Source organism: Centroberyx gerrardi, chromosome 3, assembly GCF_048128805.1.
Source record: "Centroberyx gerrardi isolate f3 chromosome 3, fCenGer3.hap1.cur.20231027, whole genome shotgun sequence".
NCBI lineage: Eukaryota > Metazoa > Chordata > Actinopteri > Beryciformes > Berycidae > Centroberyx > Centroberyx gerrardi.
In genome coordinates this window covers 15,965,874-15,985,343 of record NC_135999.1, presented here as the reverse complement: position 1 = coordinate 15,985,343, position 19,470 = coordinate 15,965,874, and the positions used below count along the sequence as shown (strand labels likewise).

The 19,470-nt window shown below is 39.5% G+C and overlaps 2 protein-coding genes across 2 annotated transcripts; both read left to right on the top strand.

Moving 5' to 3' along the window:
- Positions 1-223: 223 nt before the first annotated feature.
- On the top strand, positions 224-5,089 carry tlr3 (toll-like receptor 3). Its single transcript, XM_071914459.2, has 5 exons — positions 224-314; positions 932-1,405; positions 1,838-2,032; positions 2,205-4,045; positions 4,296-5,089. The coding sequence occupies exons 2-5, from the start codon at positions 950-952 to the stop codon at positions 4,522-4,524; spliced, it is 2,721 nt and encodes a 906-aa protein (XP_071770560.1). The 5' UTR covers positions 224-314; positions 932-949; the 3' UTR covers positions 4,525-5,089.
- Positions 5,090-7,472: 2,383 nt separating this feature from the next.
- Positions 7,473-12,839, top strand: cyp4v2a (cytochrome P450, family 4, subfamily V, member 2a). The gene is made up of 11 exons (XM_071914478.2): positions 7,473-7,665; positions 7,932-8,044; positions 8,471-8,556; positions 9,730-9,920; positions 10,181-10,250; positions 10,382-10,508; positions 10,851-11,024; positions 11,177-11,279; positions 11,972-12,106; positions 12,254-12,433; positions 12,661-12,839. The coding sequence occupies exons 1-11, from the start codon at positions 7,473-7,475 to the stop codon at positions 12,837-12,839; spliced, it is 1,551 nt and encodes a 516-aa protein (XP_071770579.2).
- Positions 12,840-19,470: the final 6,631 nt, after the last annotated feature.

Below are 19,470 nucleotides of genomic sequence, written 5' to 3'. Positions count from 1 at the left end.
TGTTAGTAATAGACTTGGACTTTTCATGTCAGTTGTAAATTGAGCATGAATTACCTTCTAACGTGTTGACGGTGAAATTAATCCTGCACGAAATAGTTAATTCTCCAGTGGAGCTCGAGACTAACGTGGAAGTGAAACTGAGTTGTTGGCGTCGAGTTTCTCACTTCCTCGTTTCATATGAAAACATCTACACGCAGCCAGTAGCCAACCTGCTTTAGATTCGTTTTGCAGAAATAGTTAGAGGAAGACTGTGGTGTTGAGAGTGAGTGCCCACTGCTTGGAATCCACTTCGGCACAGGCGAAGTAGGCATCTGGTAAGAACACACACCTATTTGAACTGCAGAATATCAGCCCAGTCTTACTTAGGTTACAGTGTGCAAAAGCCAGTGTTCAGGTGACATTATCAGGTATAATTATCTCCTGTAGACTAGGTCTACATTAAAAACAAGCATATATTGGAATTAGGCTGTTATTATAATGCATTTTCAGAAATAGCAAGTTCACTTTTTTTTATTCACTATACTTTTTTATTCACTCTACTAGAGCAAATGTATATGAATAACTTATTTCTGATTAAAATGTCACATGGAGCAGATCATAGATTTCATTGAAACTTAAACAGAACTTTCACTGACACATGAGGCCTTCCTTTTCTCCAGAGCCTTTGATTAGAGCCTGTATATTGCACTCTTGTATTATCGGTACTGCTGCTACATCCGTCTTATGTTATTTTATCATGTTATTTCTTCTACTGCTATTTTATTACCCTCTTTTATTACTATTATTTGTAATTACTTTTCTTTGAAGCACATTGTGCATGAAATGTGCTGTATAAATACAATTTGACTTGACTTGAACAAAACTGTAGCCTATATTAAGTAGGTCTACACTAGTGTTGCATCATTTCTCTCCGTCTGTTTTGTATTTTTAGTAAAGGGTGTTTGAAGCGATGCATCTCCCTCATGTCCTTCTCCTACCATGGGTCATCAGCTTATGTTATTTTATGACTGGACCATGCCATTGCGTGGCTTCTCAGAAGAAGACAACCTGCACTGTACAACATGGCAGAGCTGACTGCAGACACCTCAGCCTCAGTGACATCCCTCCCGACCTTCCTAGGAACCTCACCAGCCTGGATATGTCTCACAACAGACTGGTGCGGCTAAACCCTGTGTCGTTCGCTCCATACCCAGGCCTCCTCCACCTGGATGTGGGCTTCAACAGTCTCACCAAGCTAGACGGGGGTTTGTGTCAGACGCTGGCTCTGCTGAAGACACTGAATGTGGAACACAATGAAGTGTTTTTGCTGAAGGAAAACGATCTGAGTCACTGTGTCAATCTAACACAATTGAATATTGCTGGCAATAGACTGAAGCTACAAGGAGAGCCCTTCTCTGCCCTAGAGGTACAGGTGTCTTTTTTGTCACTGTATTGCTGTGGAGAGAGAGATTTATATAGAGAGATTTATTGTGTTCAAAGCCTAATCACAGATGATACGATAATGGTGGTGATGACAGTGAAGATAATATTGATGAAAATGAAATGACAGTAAATAGTAATGAAAGTGGTATAAGTGATGGTTTCATGCATGCCCTTTGAATATATTGTAACTCTACTCCAGTATAATTGTCCCATGTAGCAATAATGCATCTCACCACTGTGTTATGGAATTTTTAACTACAGTGACTGGCCCAAGGGGGTCAAAACAAGGTGACTGATTGGCCATGAAGGGGACCGCATCATTTGTGGGGACAACATGTTTACTCTTGCCTTGTTGAATTGTGCGTGCATTACATGAACTCACATTTTGTTTTAACTCTCCTTTCCTAATTCACAGAGCTTGACTTTTCTTGATGTATCCAAAAACAATTTCAAGTCAGCAAGACTTGGATCTCGGCCCCAGCTCCCTAGCCTTGTAAACATTAGCCTGTCTAGCAATGACATCTCTACTCTGAAGCAAGATGATTTCTCCTTCCTCAACCATTCATCATCTCTACGATTCCTCAACCTGTCATCTCTACCTCTGACATCGGTACGAAAGTTACTAAGAAATGGGAAATGAAATGGTTAAAATTAGGACTAATGTGTAGTATGGCAACACCTTGCTTTCAGTTGTCTGCTTTGTATCCCTTTCCATCTCACTATGGGCGTCGTAAGATCTATTCAATATTTATTCACAATAATTCTATTGTGTTTTATTGCAGTTTGAGCCTGGGTGCTTCAAGCCCATTGCAAGAATACAGATGTTAGCCATGGATGGGAGCAATCTGGGCACTCAGAAGACTTCCAGACTCTGCGCAGAGCTGGCAGGGACTGCCATTAAAAGCTTATCTCTCCAGAAGACGAAGCTGGTCACACTCACAAATACAACCTTCAGAGGGCTAGAGAAAACCAATCTCACCTTTCTGGATGTATCCAATAATAGCATGGGTAAAATTGAAGGTTCATTTCAATGGCTGTCTAGACTGGAGATTCTGTTTCTGGCAGACAACAACATCAAGCACCTGACCAAGTCAACGTTTCAGGGGCTCAAAAGTTTGAAAAAACTCAACCTGAGAAAGGCTCTGAAAGGTCATACCTCCACCTCACTTATTGATGATTTCTCCTTCAAACCTTTAAGTGCGCTGGAGAGCTTAATATTAGAGAGAACTACAATTCGAGAAATCACAGAGCACACCTTTACAGGTTTGACAAGTCTTTGGGACCTTGAAATGGGTTGGAGCAGTTGCATAACACTGAACAGCATCACCAACATGACCTTTTACTCATTTGCGGCATCACCTCTCAGGAAGCTGGATCTGACAGGCACAAATATAAAAAAGCTAGGTCCTGGAGCCTTCTCCGTTTTTAGGAACCTCACTACTCTTTATCTGGATTTCAATTTTATCAGTCAAACTCTAACTGGTGAAGAGTTTGAAGGCCTAGGTCAGATTCAAGAGATTCACCTGTATAATAACCACCAGAAAATTCAGCTAAGCTCCGAATCTTTTATTAATGTGCCCAGTCTTAGGATCCTAATTTTGGGAAGAAGCCTGACAGGCCCTGTGGACCTGGATCCCTCTCCATTCAGGCCCCTGTCCAACCTCACCCACCTGGACCTCAGTAACAACAACATTGCTTCCATCAGTTTGGGTCTCTTTGATGGGCTAGTGAACCTGAAGGTACTGAAGCTCCAACACAATAACTTAGCGCGGCTGTGGAAGAGTGGCAACCTAGGTGGACCAGTCTTGTTTCTCAGGGGGCTTCAGAGCTTATTCACATTGCAGATGGATTTTACTGGGCTGGATGAGATCCCAGTCAAGGCTCTGAGAGGGTTGAGAAACCTCCATCAACTTAGCCTTAATAACAATCTCCTAAATAGTCTTAAGGACTCAGTCTTTGATGACCTGCTCTCATTGCAGGTTTTAAGTTTACAGAAGAACTTCATCACAGCGGTGAGGCCAGAAGTGTTTAAGTCAGCTATGGCCAACCTCAGCCTGCTGGTTATGGACAGAAATCCATTTGACTGTACCTGCGAGAGCATCTTGTGGTTTGTAACGTGGTTGAATAAAACCAATGCCAGCTTGCCAGATCTCAGGGAGCACTATGTGTGCAACACTCCACTAGCCTACTTTAACCACTCTATCATGGACTTTGACACACTCTCTTGCAAAGATATGACCCCATTCCAGGCCCTTTATATACTAAGCAGCACTGCTGTTCTCACACTGATTGTAACTGCACTTCTAGTACGGTTCCATGGTTGGAGGATTCAGTTTTATTGGAACATTCTGATCAATCGCACATTAGGTTTCAGTGATGCCACAGTTGAAGAGGGCAGGGAGTTTGAGTATGACGCTTATGTCATACATGCAGAGGGAGACACCAACTGGGTGGAGAGAAGGTTGCTCCCCTTAGAGGATGAAAACCGCACCTTTTGTTTGGAGGATCGGGATTCAGTGCCTGGCATATCACGGCTTCAATCCATTGTGGATAACATGAGAAGGTCCAGGAAAATCTTATTTGTCGTCACTGAAAAACTGCTCAACGATCCCTGGTGTAGACGGTAAATCAAACACACGTTGCCTTATTTTAACATTATACATTATTATTATTTTTCACAGGTTAGAGCATAAGCAAAAAACAAAACAAAACACAATACATATCTAAATTTAAAAACACCTCTTACAACATATCGGTGGTTGTTTTCATTTTATATTGCATGCTGTATGTTGTGTTCAGGTTTTTATAGGTATTTGTGTTTTTTTATGTGTGGTAGAATGGGTTTTCAAAGTTGTCTCTCTGCCCCCATCCAGATTTAAAGCCCACCACGCACTTCACCAGGTCATCGAAGACAGCAGGGACTCTGTGGTTCTGGTCTTCCTACAGGACGTGCACGACTGCCGCTTATCTCGCTCATTGTTCCTGCGTAGGGGCATGCTGCGCTCACGCTGCATCCTGCACTGGCCTGTCCACAGGGAGAGGGTGCCTGCCTTCCACCAGAAGCTCTGCATAGCACTCGGCCTGACGAATCGATTGCAGTAGTGACTGTATTCCATTGTTAATAGTGGAAAAAGTGCTTTGGAAAATACATGTTTACTATTTTAAGAGGTGGTTGCAGATAGATAATATATTGCCCTGAGTCTTTATGTGAATATGCTGTATTATAAGTGTACTGTATAACTATCATACAGTAAATACATCAACAAAATAGAACAGTTCAATTTAAACAGCAATTTACATCTGGACAGCAAAACAAGACATCACATAATAGGCAGCAACAACAAAAACATAGTGAATAGCACACACACACACACAGGTAAAGCATAAATGGTCCCAAGCACAGATTACGAAAAAGTCACTAATGAGTGTCTCAGTGCAGCCAGTACAGTTTACTATGCAGTTGAAATGCTCTTATTGACACACACACACACACACACGGTATTGAGTGAAAAATGATGTTTGTACATGCAATGAATGGAATACTTTTTACTTTTTTATTTTGTTATTTGCCTGGTTGAGTAATCAGTACGCTTACAAATCTGAGGTACAAATAAATTATCTTCTACTGTATTTTTGTTTATGTAATAAACATTTTATTTGAAATGGACATCTTTTGCAAGTGATGATCTTTTTTTTTTTTTTTCAATCTAAGTTAAATTTTCTTGTATTTTAACTGATGGAATATCTTTATAAATTAGAAATGGGTTTTCTAAACAATCTTTAATCCAAATACAAATCAAAGGGTATCCCTTACACAGAAGCCAATCCTAGTACTATTAATATGTGACTGCTGAACATGAGCTTGAAAAAGGACTTGTGACACCTATTTGTTCACATTGACATAAAACAGTCTGGCATTTTGACTGGCAAAAAATGTTCATTTTCTTCAAGGGAAGGAAATAATTTGTCATTACATTGGAGAGAGGTGTGTTTTGCTCCTTAAGGTCTGATTATATATTATGTCATTCTGCCATCTAGTGGCTATAGTGATAAACTACAATCTTTTTTGTTAAATTATGCTTTGTCCTTGGTAATATCAAATTTTCCTTCATTTTTGATTAAAAGAATGAATTTCACCATCAATAAATTTAACACTGTTGAAGTTAAACTGTTAAAGTTAGTAGAAACTTTGTAAACATTCTCTACCAAACTCAAAACACCCCTGGGACATTAATATATAGGACATTGGTATTATGCCCTTTGGTACAGTGTGTCAGGTGGATTCTTGCTAAAAAAACAAACAAAAAAAAAACAGTCAGTGCATGGACAGTTTGTTTAATCCAAGTTCTTAGAAAATGCACAGTTACTAAGGCGACCTTGGAATGAGGCCATATGCAATCAAGAAACTTTTGGGCCAAGATGTATAATTGGAGAAGCTTAGCCCCATTTATATTTTCAAGGTTTATGTCCATGTGTGCACTACAAAAACGGGTGATGTTTTAACTCAGTGTAAGTGAGAACCTTGTTGTCCTGTTGAAAGTAATGTTTGAAGTTTGTGTTTGGATCGCCTCCACAAGGCACAAAGCTGACTCCATCTGTAGTCAACTCTTGTGTCTTCAACATCAGATCAGGATGAGATCCAACCCCTTCCTCACTAAAATGGCAATAGAAGCGACCGTAACTTCACTAAACAGCATTTTTAAAAGGAACAAAATGTCCTTAAAAGTTTGCAGTTTCTACAATATAGGTGTCTACATCAAACATCTATTAGATAATTAAAAATACCAGCTTTGGAAGATTACCACAATCTTGGAATTGAATTGCTGGTTGGGCCAGTAGTTATGGTTTTAACTTAGGCCTGGCTAACCATCTCACCTATCAGTTTCTATAAGGAGCTCCTTGCATAATGATGAAACTGATGCAAGAGATAAGTCCAAGCTATCTACTGTTGGCGATGCCCTGTCCTTTAAATATAAAGCCAGTGATAGGATTTAACTTTGTACTGAGCAAACTTTTTGGTGTAGGTTGAGATATAATGAACATTGACCTCAAGACACTGTGAATGTGATGTGAAAATACTGCTAAATAAGCTGTGTTACCAAGACAAGGAATCTCATAAATCAGTTTTCCTCAAAATCTGTACTCAGAAATGTAAAACTAATAAGAGGTTACAGCACATTTTTAGTAATGGGTTAGAGGTTCCTTAGTTTCAGCCGTTAAGCTTTTGCCATTGTTTTTGAACCAGCTACTATAGGTAAAATAATAATAATAATAATGATACAATTCTGTAAGTTAAAAAAAAAAAAAAAATTATAGATACTAAAACACAATTGTAAAAATATAAATAAGGCTCTCCCATGTTCATTAATGTGCAAAAGCAAGGCTGCATTAATCAGCCAATCAAATGTTTCCCATGACTCATCCCTCTTATACTACTCCTGTTCATAGTGAAATTTAGAGTTATGCTCTTGTCTTCTACTAATAGGTAACCTAATTTAATTTTTTTATCTATTTGCAGGATTAAAATTTTTACAATGTTTTTATAGCTTCCAACAGTTCAGTCTAAAGTGGGTAGTCATGAATGATTTACCATCAGTATTTACTAGCTGAGATAAAGCTATTATTCATTAAGCAATAATGTCTGTGACATACAAGAATCCTGACAAAATGCCAAACAAGGGAAGGCAGAGTGGAACAAAGGTCTTGGGGGAGGTCAGTGACTGTGTTCATAGAGTATAAATTGACCTTCATATGGTAAATCGTTTAACAACATTATTCCATAATTTGTGGCCGCATTTATATCTTTTTTCATATATCTGCATTTGTGTTTGTCTTTATATAGGAAACCACATTACATAATATGATTACATCCTACAGTTCTACAGTTTGTAAAGTATACAAACATATAAGTTGCCAGTGGGTTGGCAGTAGTGGGAGGATGGGGCAAAGCAGAAAACGTGTCATAGTCTGCAACAGTGAGGGTGCAGGGAGGCAACTAGGGGCTGTTATTCAAGAAAAGTTAGTGTTGCACACACACACACAGCGAAGAGATGGCAGTTGTACTAAGTGGATATACAGTGGCTTTACTTGGAGTTAGCTTCTTTATTGCTGTTATCACCTACATCACCTACCAGCTGCTTAGCAGACACCTGCACAAATGGTTTCAGATGAAGCCTATTCCGGAGATTGGAGGAACATTCCCCATCATTGGAAATGCACTGCAGTTCAAAACGAATGCTAGAGGTGAGAAAGCAGAGGAGAGGGTAATAGAGTGGAGAGGAGTAGGAAAAGACATGTCATTTAACAATGTGCAGCAGAGAAGGTAGACCGTGGCACAGATCAGTATGCTGCTAGACTGCAGAGGCTGGTTTATGTTTGTTTATGTGTTTGTCAAGGCACAGTTGGGCTCAGTGGAGCACAATACAAATGTTTTACTTGACTGATAGTGAGCAAGTAACTGACTACCTGAGTAACAGGGACAGCCCTACTGAAAAGTTTTCTTTTTGCAGATTTCTTTTGTCAAATTGTTGATTATACAAGACAGTTCCAGAATACACCGCTGCTTAAAATCTGGATTGGACCAATCCCATTTCTGATTCTGTTCCATGCTGAAACTATTGAGGTATACTCACTTATACATTATAGATTTATAACATCAAGTAAATGTGTATTTGTAAATGTCCACATGCATTATCTTCATATTATTATTATTATCTAGTATTATCTCCATGAAGTAACCTTATAGTTAAGGAAACTGAATATATATATATTTTTTCTTTGCATTTTTATAATTTTTTATTACTTTTTATTTATATACCCTAGGCCTGACTTAGTTTGCCTAACTGCAAGTGATATGATGCGATTGCAGTGAGAGTGCAATGATAGTCGAAGTGTGTATACACATAACTATCCTACCCAAATACTTCTGTGAGGTTTAACAAATAAACAACCTACACATAGAACAATTACTATATTTCATGATATTAGTTTTGCACTATACATCAGTACTGTGTATTTCATTGTTGATTCTACTATATGTCTTTTCTAGACGGTTCTAAACAACCCAGTTCATATGGACAAAGCCTATGCATACAAGTTCCTCCACCCTTGGCTTGGAACTGGCCTGCTGACCAGGTACAGTACGTAACCCCACAGAAACCGTCTGCCTCTGTACTGTAGGATAATGTAAACCTGTCAACATCATACGCCGGACAGGGAAAAACATCAATGTTGCATTAATAAAAAGAAAAGAAAAACACAGGAAACATGTAATACATTCTAAGCATACAGTACACACTCACGCAGACACAAAAAAAATCCTCTGGGAGATGACAGTAGTCCATTAAGACCAGTAAATGCCACCTCAACAGCTTCTTCCCAAGAGCCATTGCCATACTCACTACGCACTACTATCTACAGTGTTTACTTATCTCATCTGGCTGTTTGCACAAGTCTATGCACAACAGTAACAAAGTCCATGCTCCTCAAGAACTAATTTCATGCATTCCATCCTACTCAGTACAACTATCTTATGGTTTGTTGTTCCAAAGCACTTCTGGACTCTTACCTATGACTGCAACATACTGCATGCCACACTACTTGCACACAGTGGTAGAATGCTAAATGTATCGATGTCTATACTTTATGTACAGCGACTTATACACTATCAGTCAAAAGTTTGGACACACCTGATTGAATGTACGTTTTCATTATCTCAAAGCCATTTTGATCTAAAGGCTTATGCTTAAATGCTTGAAATTTGTTTTTTAGACAAATAAAAATAGTGAAGTTGATGCCTATGTATGAATTTCTTTCCAAAGCCGTTGTCTTTCCATCAAGGCAAAGGGTGGCAACTTTAAAGAATCTAAAATAGAAAAGATAGTTTTGATTTGTTTAACACTTTTTTGGTCACAGCATAATTCCATTTGTGTTATTTAATAGTTTTATCTCTTTGCTATTATTCTAAAATGTGAAAAATAGTAAAAATAAAGAAAAATGCATGTCCCCAAACTTCTGACTGGTAGTGTACTTGGGGACTAAAGTGAATGTGATTCTCATATGTTTCTGATGCAATAATTGTATCTTTGGGGAGCTATTTGGTATGTATTCATCCTATAATGTAATACCATGATTATTCCAATCAATTTACTTAATTCCTAGTAATGTCCCTAATCCATGTCTACATCTCCATCCAACATAATCTTCATTCATTCTATTCATCTAGCTATTTATATATCTCTCCTCATTTACTCTGGTCCAGTCTTCCCTGTCACCCACATCCCTCTCTGACCCTCCTCTGTCGTTCAGCACTGGGCTGAAGTGGCGTCAGCGGCGGAAGATGCTGACTCCCACCTTTCACTTCTCCATCCTGACGGAGTTCTTGGAGGTGATGAACGAGCAGGCGGAGGTTCTGGTGGAGAAGCTGGAGAAGGAGGTGGGGAAGGGCCCCTTCAACTGCTCCAATCATATCACCCTCTGTGCCCTAGACATTATCTGTGGTGAGTGTGTATATAGTACCTCTATGTGTATGTGTGTGCGTGAACACTTGTTGCCTGAACACTTGTTGCCTCCACACACTCCACTTACCTCCACGGATGTAATTCAAGTTCAAGGTCAAGTTTGTTTATTTATATAGCCCTTTATCACAAGCATGTCTCCAAGGACTGTGCAGAGAGGATGCTAACTTAACCAGATAAGATATACAATGCCCTATACTACACGCGCATAATACTCTTTGAACCATGTTGCTTTTTTTCAGAAACTGCGATGGGCAAGAAAATTTATGCCCAGAGTAATTATGACTCAGAGTATGTTCAGAGTGTGTACAAGTGAGTTGTTTTGCCTTTTGAATTTTTATACTGTTTTTATACACACAGACATAGACAATCATGATAAATAAATGATTTGATATTGTGTTTCATATGTCTCTTTTGTTTTTTTGCTTGCCTTTTTTCCTTAGAATGAGTGAAATTATCATTCGTAGACAGAGGATGCCCTGGTTTTGGCCCGACTTTATATACAACTACTTCGGTGAGGGCTGGGAGCATAACAAGAGGCTCAAGATCCTCCATTCCTTCACATCCAATGTGAGTATTGGAGTTGGGTATGCAGTGGTTCAAAAAGCAGATCCGTGTTGAGGGTTTTTACTGCAATAAGGATGCACTAGTTGCTAATTCACTATTATCTAATCCACTAGCACTCTATTCAGACCTGATTTTTTTTTGGATATGGGCTGAAACATTTGAACTTCTTGACGTATGCTAGATAAGATTTCTCTTGCCCAATAGCCTCTGCACTGGGCATATAACTTGCATGATAGATCAATCATGTGCTCCTTGTGTTTTTTCAAGTATATAAAATATATTGAGCTATTTTGCCTGGATCTGAATTCATCCTAATTCTCTACTTCAACCTTTATTTCTTCCCAGGTGATATATGAAAGAGCAGAGTACATTTCCTATATTGAATCAGACAGCGAGTCTGACCAGGGCATCAGGAAGAGACGAGCCTTCCTGGACATGCTGCTGAAGACCACAGACGAGGACGGCAACAAGCTGAGCCACCAGGACATCCAGGAGGAGGTGGACACCTTCATGTTTAGGGTTAGTGGCTTCAACTCACCCACTGTTTATCACCTGTGTGACTATGCGTGTGTGGATGTGTTTGTGTTTGTATAAATGAAATAACAGCACCAAATTGTCTTAAATTGTGTGTTGTTGTTGTTGTTTTTTTTATAATTGCCTTCTTTTTGCAGGGTCATGACACTACAGCAGCCGCCATGAACTGGGCCGTACATCTGCTGGGCTCCCATCCTGAGGTTCAGAGGAAAGTTCAACATGAGCTTCAGGAGGTTTTCGGTAATAGCAACATGCCCTCTCCCCTGTCACCACCCACATTCTCACTTTCATGACATCATTTCTTTTCCTGACCGCAGGCCTTTTGACTCATCTTTGTTGGGACTCATTTGTTCAAGTCAAAGGGAACTCATACATGGATAATAGCGCAGATCCTTGCCAAAGTATATAGAGAATAATTGAATTATTTTCAGTGCTATGAGGATTTACCATGGCCTCCATGCATTTTTCCATGACGTAAGCTGGATGGCCTTCTAGCAATAACAGATGCAAAGTTTGCACCAGTTGAAATTGCAGTGGAAAGGACAATCTAATTCTGTCCTCAAGCTTATAAACATTCATTTTGTCCAGAATATTAATGTGATATTTCTTTCCCCCGTGCAAAATGTTAGTAACAACACCATAATTTGTTGTTCAGTGTTGCATGCATTACCACACAGTTTGAGGAGTTGCTACTTATCCAGTAAGCACAACACATCCATGGGGTGTGTAGCTTGAACAATACTGAGTTGCTCTCGTCTAGACAGACGGAAAGTCGGGAATGTTTTCAGAGATAGGGATTATGCTGCAGAAAGTGCTGCAGCAGGAAATTGGACCACAGACCAAACAAGAGATTCCTAAATCCGCTGAGAGCTGGCTGACCCAAGAACTGCACGAGACTCTGTTCTGCTCTCTCATCTATCTTCTGTGCTAAGGTGCGTCTGACCGGCCCATTAACACAGAGGACCTGAAGAAGCTGAAATACCTGGAGTGTGTGGTCAAGGAGTCCCTGCGCCTGTTTCCCTCTGTGCCCTTCTTTGCCCGCAGCATCTGTGAAGACTGCCACATCAGTGAGTTACACATGACCGACGCATTCATTTGTTTAATGCAAACCCCAATGAGCTATGTAATCAAATGCAAGCTTAGTTACTATCTCAGAGAAAATAGTGGTTAGGAATGGCTGAGGAGCATTTTTCACAGCTAAATTGCTTTTGCAGACGGGTTCAAGGTGCCCAAAGGTGCCAATGCCATCATTATGCCCTACGCTCTGCACCGGGACCCGCGCTACTTCCCCGAACCTGAGGAGTTCCGGCCAGAACGCTTCTTGCCCGAGAATTCAGAGGGAAGGCATCCGTACGCATACATCCCCTTCTCCGCTGGACTCCGCAACTGTATAGGTACGAACAGGAATTAGAGTCACAGAGTTTAATTACCCTCATTCTGGGGATGGATAACTTTGCAGTGATTTATTCTTTTTGGAGCTTATTGGATCTGTCTCCATAAATACATTGTTTTGTGTGTGTGAGGGTCTTAAATCAATCTGTTTATGAATTTTTGCTGTGTGTGTGTGTGTAACAGTAACAATAGACCGTTATTCTCTCATCCCTTTGTTAATGCTCCTCAGGTCAGCGTTTTGCAATAATGGAAGAGAAGGTGGTTTTGGCGTCCATCCTGCGCAACTTCAACATTGAGGCTTGTCAGAAGCGTGAAGATCTCCGGCCGCTGGGAGAGCTCATCCTGCGGCCGGAGAAGGGCATCTGGATCAAACTGGAGCGGAGGAAGCCCCAGACTGCTCCATACTAGAGCCAGCACCTCTTCTACCGTTCAAAAGCCTTTCTCTACATTCTTTCTTTACAGCCTCTAAAAATGTAGGATACTGGAAGTGGACACTGTTATTTTTCATCATGAAATCTGAGGGGGCGGGGCAAAAAGAGCCTTGGTGTTTAGACTTTAGTTTTGTCTCACCATCACAGCTAAATGTTCTAAAAAGAAATTGTAATCTCTTTTGTTTGAGCATTCTTAGTATTAGAGAAGTAGTAGCAACATAACACCCATACTACAACCTGGCTCTTTGTATCAACAACTCTGTGGTGCTTATTTTTGTGTCACACGCATAACATTTTTTAAATACAAACATTAAATGTTGAGATTTTAATTTAGTTTCGCTAAAGCAACGATAGTAACTTTGCTTCCAGCGAAGTAAATGGAAAGCGACCTAGAAAACAGAAATGTTGTCAAAGTAAGATTGAATGGCTTTTAGAAAATGAATGAGCCAGTCATTTTGAAACACAGTATGGATTGTTTATAGGATGGAAATTAGGCTAATGGTGCAATGGCATTGATATCTATCACTGCCATCCATTTTCTGGGCCACATACTTTTTGTCTAAAAAACATAAGTGGCATCAACATACAGTAACAGAATTGTTCAAAATTATCTCCAAAGTCTGTAGATTGTAAAACTCTTTGGGGGATTCTAGGTTGGATGGCTGAAAAGGTCAGAATAGAAGATTTATAACAGCATAGCAGTTTTTTGCATGTTGGAGCATTTTTAGTTTGTTTAAATTTTTTCAGTCCCCATTTACTCTCACTGATTTTTTTCTGTTCAGAAAAAGTTGCAAACATAGCAGGTACAGGTATTGGAAATAAATAATACCCCACACTTGTGATTTGCATTATGCTTTCCCCCTTTGCACAGTCTGTTTGCACAGAGATAGTATTATATATTGTGATAAATAAGAGATTTCATAAGTGTTTTGATGAAGCAAGCACGTTACTAATTAGCAAATGTGTAGCCATTAATCCAAAACCTTGCTATAGCTTCTGAATATATATATAGATATATATAAACAAAACTCCATATTCTTTAAGGTTTGCAAAACAAAGATAAGCCTTTGGTTTGTCCAGCGTTTGCTGTGAACCCTCCTCCCTCTCTCTTTAAACCATTTTTGCATTTTTTCCACACTGCAAACATGAATCCAGTGTTAAAGAGTTAGAGCCCCAATTAAGCCACAACTTTACTTTGTATGACCCCATGCTACATCTCCTAAAGTTGGTTTATTTCTGTACGGTTAGATCATTTGTTTGCAGTTGCTCTCTTATTGGCTTTTCTTTTGTTCTTCAGGTCAGTGTGACATGCAGCAGAGTCTGGTTAGCCTTTCCCTGTCGAGACAGTCAGAAATTCATGGCAAATGATCTCAACACACAGTCCATACAGTGAGCCATAGTATAAAAGAGCCTCTATCCACTTATACATAATCAATGGATCGGCAAATAGGAAATTCTTCCTAGTTGACTTTTATTTCCTAATAGTTTTTTCCAGTTAGTGATTCTATGTACATGGCTGTGTTGGCACAATATAGATCAAAATATGATATAATGTTGACAAAATGGGTGTATCAGAACGTATGTGGATGATTCATGGGAAGCACAAGGTGTGTAATTGAGGAAGTCTGACTTGGAAGAAACTGATCGGTATTAAATATTGTTGTGTATAGCCTACTCTACTTGTTGGTTGTTTCTTTATTTGCATTTTCTGTCTTTCCATTTCATTTTAAAATATTGTTGAATATATTTTTCATTCTTTGTTAAAATAAATCTACAAAACTAACACCAAACCTTGTCAAACATGTCTTCAGTAACTGCACTTTTGAAATCTTTTAGCGAGACTTACATTCCTGACTTAGCATCACCCAAGTGGCTGGATACATAATACATAATGACTTTCGATTATAATGAGCAAAACCCTTTACTTACTGAATCACATTGAGGTCAAAAGGATCCATGGTAACAAAGTAGTAATCATAGCATGGAACAGTCACAAATGACCCCATCAATAATGTCATAGGATGATTTAGCTGGCCTGCCTGCAAGGGTCATTGCCTAACACCAAAATGACATGACTGATGATGAAACGCATGCTCTTTTCCGATTCTGTTGTTTGAATTATTGAGCTTATCAATTAGATGGCTATGCAGCCATCTAATCGATGGCTGCATAGCGCCGAGTTGCCTGAGCTCCAAATGAAGCAGGAAGAGTTCATTTATCTGGGAAACTCACATAAATGGCTCAGATAAAAGAGCTTTTGCATGGCATGGCTATGTGCATTTATTTCAATACAGTGTATTAAAAGTAGTCTCTACAAATATTTGTATTGATCAATAAATAAGTAGGCTACCTAAAAACTATGATATAACTAATAAACAGTACAGTATGTGGATGGTACAGCAACACAGCAAATTAGGGCCATACAACATTTTTATTTATCTGTGTTACTCTAATATCTACATACTGTACTGCTCATGAATTCATGCGATCAACTTAAATGTACGATATTTTCTTGTGCTATAATTCTTAATTTTTCACAGTATTGATATAGTAACTTAATATTGGTAAAGGTTGTGGAGATGCATTTTCTCTTGCTCTCTTTGCTCAGCATAATGCCTACTTGTTTGATGGCCAATTGTTGGTGTTGTTACCATGAATATTTTTCTAGCATAAAAACAAGTTACTAATGAAAAAGCTGAAGGAACACAGGCTGACCCCATTATGGTTAGTCGACTGAAGGTCCCACAATTCTCCCTTGCCTGAAGGTTTTTCATCTTACTGTCACCTTGTGTTGCACTCATGAATCACAGCACTGGACTCATAGTGATATATTTTATGAAATGGTGTTTATTCTGGAAAATAATCATATAAGCAAGTTGGCGGGCACAGCTGGTTATGCAGTTGGTTCTGCCGGTAACTGCCAACTGAAAAACCAGCGTGAGCTCAGTAGATTAGCAGCACCTGCCTGCTTTCCCAATACTATTAACTAACTGCCTTGAGCCATACATCCCAAGTAAAATTAAAGAAACAGTGGGGGGTATCTGCCGAAGCAGAGAGAAATACAAATCACAAAGGCTTTCAACATGCCACACTTGCAGTTTGTTGTCTGAAATATAGCCATTTCACCCAGACAGGGGAATATTAATTCACTGGGAAACAAATTTGTTTCACACATAAGGGCATTAAATAGTCACTTTGCAATTTTGAAACACACAGCAGTGCAGGTTTAGCAATTAGCACAATTGGCAGGGGTGTCATGTTAATTGAAACTATGAAGAAACGGTGGCAGGCTATTCAAAGTCTGTGTACAATTTCATCAAAATTCCACAAGAGATATTTGAAACCACTAGAGGGAGCAACAAGCTATGTGGAGAAATGTTGAGATTTTGACAAGGATAACTGTCTGTCACCACCCAAATACTTTAGATTTATACCTGGAAAAATACTGTGTGGTAATCCTTTAAGACAACCCACAACAACAACACTCAAAAATAACAATGTAAATAATATGAAAGGAGTTTCATGTCACTGAGAAAGACGAGTGTGGCCTTGGGCTCTGTGATGAAATTAAATGAAATCACTTCGAGGCAAAAAATGATGACAGATTTCCCCCTTCGAGCCTAAAACTGAAATGTTGTTGATTGGATTGTGAAAGATTACAGCCAGAGAGATATGACCCCACAAAGAAACATATATATTATAGGAAGTGGTAAGATCAGATATACAAGAGAATAATGAGTAATGGATTACAAAATGACCATCACTGAACTGCCCTAAAACACCCTGCAGTAAACTGTCCTTGTCACTTGAATGGTTGTAAATAGAAGGCAGTACAAACGGATGTCCAGAGTGGGGCAGCAACATGTCCTTTGTTACATGTGTGCATGGTGTGAAAATGAGAGTTTGCAAACAGCACCATTATTCCCCCTAAATAAAGGCTAGGAACACATGATCCGTCTGTCTGCTTCAGTGTATCGGCTGCCATGTCTCGTCTGTGTCAGTGGCCACCCGCCAGCTTCATGCTTCATGTTGCTATGCATGATAGCTGTATATTACATGTAACTTTGGTTTTGGCCTCTGTCTCAATTTTTCCTAAATGTCGTCTATATCAGTGGCCTGCTTCTTCATAAGGCTTTGACTGACACTTACATTGTTATTGGCATTCAAATGGATTTAACATAAGGGACAACAACTGAAAACTAGCCAGCTGGTTAAAATGAGAAATGTTGATAAATGTGCAATGTCCCTGTAAAAGTAATTAACATATCTCCAGTCTTAGCCTGTATTTACTGGAGACACAATCTAGATACTCACATCCTTATTATGAGATCCTAGGTCAATCTTTTTATAATGTTGTTGAGAATTCCTGTTGATCTATACACTAAAAAACCCACTAACATTGATCCCCAGACTGACAGTTGCTGGTTTGACTCTTGGAGGCAGTGGGGGGAGCAAGACACTGAGCTCCTACCTGCTCCAGGTACACCCTAAACACAAACTGGTATATTGATGGAGGGCTTCGATGTGTGTTTTTCACTACTCAGCTCACTCAACACATCCATATCAGATTAATCACTCATTTCATCCGTTATTTTTTCTATTTAAAGTCCACATTACGTTTTAGTCGAATATTTCTTTATGACCCATAAAGATCTGAACAGTAGATTCCAACAACAGCTGCTTCAGTACATTACAGAAGGTGTAAATAACATGATTTAGTAGTTATATCTACATCCCTTGTGGACCTACTTGGCCCATAGAACACAGAGGCCAGTGGTGAGGAGGATAGGATGTGACAGTATCCCTGGATCTGACTGAGCACCATGCTGGAGCTTCATGACACAATGGTATCTCTATTTGCTGGTTTGCTTTCAGTAACTCTCCCACTCACACACACACACACACACACACACTGCTCTCATAGTTATACCACCCACTCGTTTCTAACCCTCACAGTCCTTCTCCCTCTTGCTCTCTCGTCTCTCTCACCCTCCATTCGCTCTATTTTCACACCAAATGAATGCCCCTATCAAAAATCAAACTCAAATAAGGTCTGTGTCATCCAATATGGAGGGAGGCAGAGAGAGGGAGATAGAGAGAGACAAAGTGAGAGAGAGTGTAAAAGTGTAAGAGCAAAAGTCTGCAGAAAGGATAGATTGAAAATGAAGATCAGTGAAAGGGAATGATCACACCAACAGCATAATCTGTCCCCCAGATTTAACAATTGCATTATCACAGTCAAAGAAGTGGAGGGATTGTTTTTGAGGGTTAAAATAAACCCACCTGCCTGCTATCTCTACTGTTCCCATAGAAACATGTGAGCACCTCACGCTTTTTAGACTGGTTAGCCACCAACTTAGAGGTGTACTCGCACGTATCGCTCAAGGCACCAAGGCCACGCTTTCTTGGGTTCCTTTGAAGTGTACCAATACTTCATCTCACACCTAAATTGTTAGAAATGTGGGCCATGGCCCCAATTTTAGTGTAGTGGGGTGAGTCTTACTACCCAACCGCAACTCAGTATTTTAGTTGTTAGTTCTCCTATTCCTTGAGGAAGCATGATTCCAAAACAATCCTCCTCTACTCGCTTCTCTTTAATCAAAATGGTTTTCTGGACATGCTTCATGTGAAGGTTTCAGTTCTAAGTGTGGGTAAATTAGAGTATTGGATTGGGGTTCAAGGTCAAAACAATTCGCTGAAACTGCTGATGAGAAGTCGAGGAGGGGTCACATACCTTAATGGCACGCTAGTGTAACAGAATGTAGGATTATGGGAATTACATTCACAACATCATATGCTAGAGCAGGATGGAGGGGGCTTGCAAGGTGGGGGTAAAGGGAGAAGTCAGACAGTAATTCTCAACCTGAGTGTAGAGCTGTGGAATGAATTTTAGCTGTCTTCCGAATTTGCTCAAACGTTAAGGATTATCGCATTTTTTAATAATGTATCATATTAGTGTCACTGAAATTTAAGCAAATAATCTTATGTTAAGACATGCTACATGTTACATTCAACAGCTTACATCTACTGACATAACTAAGCCAATGGAATGAGTTTTAAATCTCTGACTCTTGGGTATGTAACTAAATCAATCTGTGGCACTGAACCCAGCATTAAAACGTAAAGCTACAGTCTGCACTGAGAGTCCAAGATGTTAATGAAGATATTCCTCCATTAAAATCACTGGCTTTGGATATCCAAGGTAGACAATTTGTAGAAAATGTCCATCCATATGTGGAAAATGTCAAATTGTAAATCTTTATATATTCAGGTCACTAACCCCAATGTTGAATGTTCCTTTATTTAGAAAAAAATAATTGATAATTACAGATTTATCCCTCTATTGCCTCAAAAGCTCAATAGGGATGGGAATGAATCAAACCAATCATCTTTTGTAATGGATAAACCCGTTGGATACAGAACAGGACAGATATAGAGGGACATCTGATAAGTGACCTCTAAATTAGTTTTCCCTACTGGAGATGCAAGAGAGATAGGAAAGAGGGAGACAGACAGAGGGAGAGAGAGAGAGAGAGAGTGAAAGAGAGAGACAGGGAGACAGTGACAGAGGACAGAAGGCAGAGAGACGTAAGGGTTTTACCCGTTCC